This window comes from Antechinus flavipes, chromosome 1 (genome assembly GCF_016432865.1).
Source record: "Antechinus flavipes isolate AdamAnt ecotype Samford, QLD, Australia chromosome 1, AdamAnt_v2, whole genome shotgun sequence".
NCBI classification, from domain to species: domain Eukaryota; kingdom Metazoa; phylum Chordata; class Mammalia; order Dasyuromorphia; family Dasyuridae; genus Antechinus; species Antechinus flavipes.
This window is the reverse complement of record NC_067398.1, coordinates 278,342,890-278,347,759: the sequence shown is the minus strand read 5'-3', so window position 1 is coordinate 278,347,759 and position 4,870 is coordinate 278,342,890. Positions and strand designations below refer to the sequence as shown.

Below are 4,870 nucleotides of genomic sequence, written 5' to 3'. Positions count from 1 at the left end.
TGAGCATAGGTTGGTCAGCTGTCACTGCTGCAGTCTAGAATATTCCTGGATTCTGTTACTTGGAGTCAGAATCTAGACAACTATCATCAGATTGCCTATTAGGCGTCGGTATCAGTAAACTTGATGCTACCACTTCTTCTGGTTGATAAGTCACATATTGTCTACCTGTATTAGTGACTGGGATATTATCTACACATTCCCCAGTTTCCCAAATCAGTGTGTGGACAGATACTGTTTTGTAAGTACTTTTTTTTTTTTTCCAGAGGGACAGATGTCTTTATTAGAAAAATAAAACCCAGTGGGTGAGGGAGCTGGGGCCAGCCTCAGCGGATGCCCTGATGGATGAGGCTGCTCTTGGCTGCACTTGCCTTCTCCCGCTCCCGCCGCTGCGCAGGGTCCAGCTCGAAGCAACGCCACAGGCGCAGGGTCTCGTCCACAGCAGCCGAGGCCACGGTGCAGCCATCGGGGCTCATGGTCAGGCTCAGGACTCGGGCCATGTGACCTTTGAGCTCGGCCACTTTGGCCATGCTCGGGTACTTCCAGATGACCAGCTGGTTCTGGGCAAAGCCATGGCCAGAGATGAGTTCTTTATAGTGTGGGGACCAGAGGATGGCACACACCTGGGAGTGGGCATCCACGGCACTGAGACACGCTCCCGAGCAGACATTCCAGATCCGGATGTGCCGGTCGCTGGTGCCGCCTCTGGTGGCCAGCACGTTGGACTACCACGGACACCAGGCCACAGCCTTGACTGCGCCCACATGCTGGGTGAAGGTCTGCAGGGGACCCCAGCCCCCGTCACTGGGGGCACTGGGCCACACATTCACCAAGTTGTCATTGCCGCCGCTGGCCAGATATCGGCCATCAGGGGACCAGCGAAGGCCGCACACTTCCTGGCTGTGTCCGCTCAGCGTGGCCACGTGTTCGGCCACTCGAACGTCATGGTGGTGGACGTGGCCAGAGCGCGACCCGCTGGAGAGGATGTAGCTGTTCCAGGCCAAGGCACCCACCCGGGCTGAATGGCTGCTCATGTTTCGAAGCCATTTCTGCTGCTGCACATCCCACAGCTGAACCTCTGTACTGCTGGTCCCCACGGCCAGGTAGTTTCCCTCCTTAATCCAGGCCACAGAGGACACATAGTCCCCTGGCCGCTCTGTCTGCAGCAGCTCTAGGATATCCCCAGAGCCCGCGCTCCACAGGTACACAGAGGTGTCCAGAGCCACAGCCAGGACATTGCCGCAGCTCCAGTCCATGAGGTTCAGGTAATAGTCATTGCGAATCTCAGGGGCGTCTAGGATGCGGTCAGGAAGGGAGGGGATATAGCGGCAGGTCTTCTTCCTGCTGGACCCCGGGGTGGCCTTCTGACTGTACAGCACCCAGAAGCTGTTCTGATAGCCCTCAGGGGCATTCTGGAGCTTTCCGCTGAGCCGGAGGATCTTGGCTTCCTCCACATCAAAACCATTCAGATTCAAGGACCAGGCTTTCTGCTGCTCCTTCCTGGTGTGTGTGTGGTTGCTTGGCTGATTCTCCTTGCTCAGCAGGAAACTCGCCACCTCCATCTGGGATGTGCTTCGATGGGGGATGTAGCAATCCCCACCTGCCTTACTGGGGGTGCTTTGTGTCTTAGAACCCGATTTGCCAGGAGTCCGGCCTGGCGTTCTCCCAGAACTGTGTGACCGGTTGGCTGTGCGCATTGGGGAAGGGGGAGGCCTGGGAGTCTCCTTGATTTTGCGTTGCCATCAGGCAGGAGGCACGTTGACAATAGATGTGTCCAGCTGGAGCAGGGAGTGCAGGTCATTCTCAAACACAAACTGAGCCATGGTACTTGACTTTTTACTCCTGTCTTGGGGGACCCATCAACTCCAGGCCTTCCAAAGTCAGCTGTCCTGGGCCGTCCCAGCAGCATCTCAGAGTGTGCTTGTCCTGGACAGAATTCACTCTCCTCCTCCTCCTGCTAAGGGCTCCAGCCCTGACTCATCCAGGCTCTCTGCACCCTCTCCCCTCCTCACCACTTCTCCCACTGGTCATAGGCTGGAGAGGAAGAGATTTCACCTCACCAAGAGGTATCTCAGTATTCCTAGCTGCATACAACTCTATTCTCCCCAATTGTAATCCTTTTCTTCTAAACACTCTCTGGGTGTAGCATTGGCTGCCATCATGCCCCAAGTATTTTTTGCCTTGGGCCCTGGGGCTGGGCCCTTCATCCTGTTTCCCTGAATCAGTCTACATTCTGATGCCCAATGGATGCCTCTGTTGCATTTTGGACATGGGGTTTTGGGTCTTGTTCTCCCATCCAGGTTTCTCTCTCTGTCTCTGTGCCAACATTGAGCTTTCAGATACCCTACCTTACCACATTGAAAGCATTGATGAGTCTCTCTGGAAGTCCCTTGCCAAAAGGGACTCTGTCTTCCCATGTTCGGATCTTGGGAAGTCTGCATCATAGCTTGAGTATAAAAGGTATTTTGCCCACTGTGGCACAGCATCTTATGATCTCCTCTAAAGGAGCATCCTTGTGTTGTCCTAGTATAATTCTTTTACAAACCTCATTAGCATTTTCTTTAGCAAGTTGCCTTATCATAATTTCTGTTGCTGCATTTTCACCAATAGTTTATATGACAGCTGTCTGCAGATGTCCCACAAAATCAGCAAAGGGTTCATTTGGCCCTTGTGCTATTTTCCTGAAGGCCTCTCCTCTGTCCAGTTTACCTGAGATAAAGCCCCATGCCTTGATAGCAGCAGAAGCAATTTGCTCATATTCTGCTATGGGATAATTAATTTGTGTTGAAGTGTCTGCATAAGAACCTACACCTGTTAGTTGGTCACAGGTGATTGGAGTATTAACTCCAGTTTACCTGTTTTTTTGGTCTTGTATTCTCTATAGTTCACTATACTCTGAAAGCCACAACAACTTTTGTCCAGTTTCTAAGCACGTCCTTGCTATAGATTTCCAGTCACTAAAGGTTAAAATTTCATAAGCCAAATTCTGTAATAAAACATCTTAACATAAGATGATGGAGCCCCATAAAGAGTGCAAGGCTTTTTCTGGTCTTTCATTATTTCTAGATCAAAAGGAGTGTTATCTTCTACTTTCTTGACCTAAAGAGTTAAACTGTTGAATCACAAGATACATTTCTATTCTCAAATCAGCTGTATTCCTCTGTGGATTTAAGTAGTGCATTTTGCAATCTAGTCATAGGAGGGGGTGATTGCTGGGGTGGGGGAAAGTGCTGGTGATATCACTGCCCCTCCCACTCCTCCTCCTTTCTCCACCCAGGAAGGTGAAGTTGATGTGGGAGGGTCAACAGGCTGCTCAAGTGTAGGTGGAGTTGAAGCTGGGCTATGAGAGTGAGAATCACCATGCCCTTCAAATTCATTTAAGTCTTCATGTCCACTGGTGATGTTGCCATTAATCTCTCCTTTGTCTTCCTCTTTTTCCTCACACCTCCTCATCTGGCTGTTCTTAAATTTTTTTCTTTTTTCTATAACTTGCAGGATTATTTAAGGCCAATTGTATTAAGTTGTACATATAGAATGTTTCTTTAGAAATTGAATCAGGACCATTATCATTGTAATATTCACATAATTGATCTCCTACTAGTTTCCAGTTCTCTACCTCTATTTCTTCTTCCTTGAAGAATCAAGGGGACATGCATTCTAATGTATCCACAAGTCCATCAATCTGTTCCCAAGTTACAATCAAACCCTGTCTCTTTATCAGTCTGAGTATGCTTCCTGTAGATCTTCCTCAGAGTGTGGTTCCCATTGGGGGTAGGAGTGGGGGTGGAGGAGAATCTTTTCTTAATATCTGCCCCATTTCAGCTAGAAAACAAGAGTTACTAGTTTAGGTCTTAACAAAGTAAGTTCCTTGTTTATTAAAATACTTACCTTATTTCCTGGTCACCAGGGACTTCTTCAGTGAAATTAGGGTCCTTTGTCCCATGTTGGGTGCCAAAATGTAATGTCTGGACTAGCTACCTGGAGGCCTCCAGAACAGCAAGAGGTACCTGGTATAAATATTAAGTTAATGAACGAATTATCTTAAAACATTACCTTTATCATCATCATTAGCTATTAGTTTTACTATTTTCATACTGCTTTCACCTAAACTATTTCCTTTGATTTTTATGAGACCATGATATATGATTATTGTGTGAATATATATAGATGAATTGTACATGTTTAACATATATCGGATTAGTTGCCATCTAAGGGAGGAGGTGGGGGGAAAGGAGAGAAGAAAAAATTTGAAACACAAGCTTTTTCAAGGATAAATGTTGAAAGCTATGCATGTATTTTGAAAATAAAAAGTTTTTTTTTTTTTTAAAAGGCAATGATATAAATAGGACCCAACATATAAACCAGGAACTTTTTATTGTCATTTTTTACATGGGTAGTTTTAGAAAGAAATCTTAGAGATCATATAGTTCAGATGTCTTCCTTCTCCTTTTACATTACTATAAACTGAAGTCATTCTCCAAATGCCAGAGACAAAGTGGCAGAGATGGCCTTTGAAAGTACAAAATATTGAACCATCCTTAATACTTAATACATTTAATTGGCCTAGCACAATTAATATATATTTATTGAATAGATGGATGTATGAATAGATGGGAGGATAAATAGATGGATTAATGAATGAATCTCCATTTTATAAATGAGAAAAATAAAACTAATAGGGCTAGAATATAGCAATGACAAAACTAGGACTCAAATATTTTCACTATTTGTCTATGTGATTGGTTGGTTGTTGTCCTTCATTCTTGAAAAGGACCAAAATGACATCACTATATTGGAGTCAAGTTACAATGTGTCCTATTCCCAGCGTGATAGTACTTGCTGTCTGTGACCTGAAGTACTGCTATTCCTTGAT

The 4,870-nt window shown here is 46.0% G+C and overlaps 1 protein-coding gene across 1 annotated transcript; it reads right to left on the bottom strand.

Annotated features, from left to right (window-relative positions):
• Positions 1-246: 246 nt before the first annotated feature.
• LOC127554775 (cell division cycle protein 20 homolog) lies at positions 247-1,890 on the bottom strand. The gene is given in 1 exon segment (XM_051986662.1): positions 247-1,890. A coding segment is annotated over 1 exon segment (1,497 nt). The 5' UTR covers positions 1,821-1,890; the 3' UTR covers positions 247-323.
• Between the last annotated feature and the right edge of the window lie 2,980 nt (positions 1,891-4,870).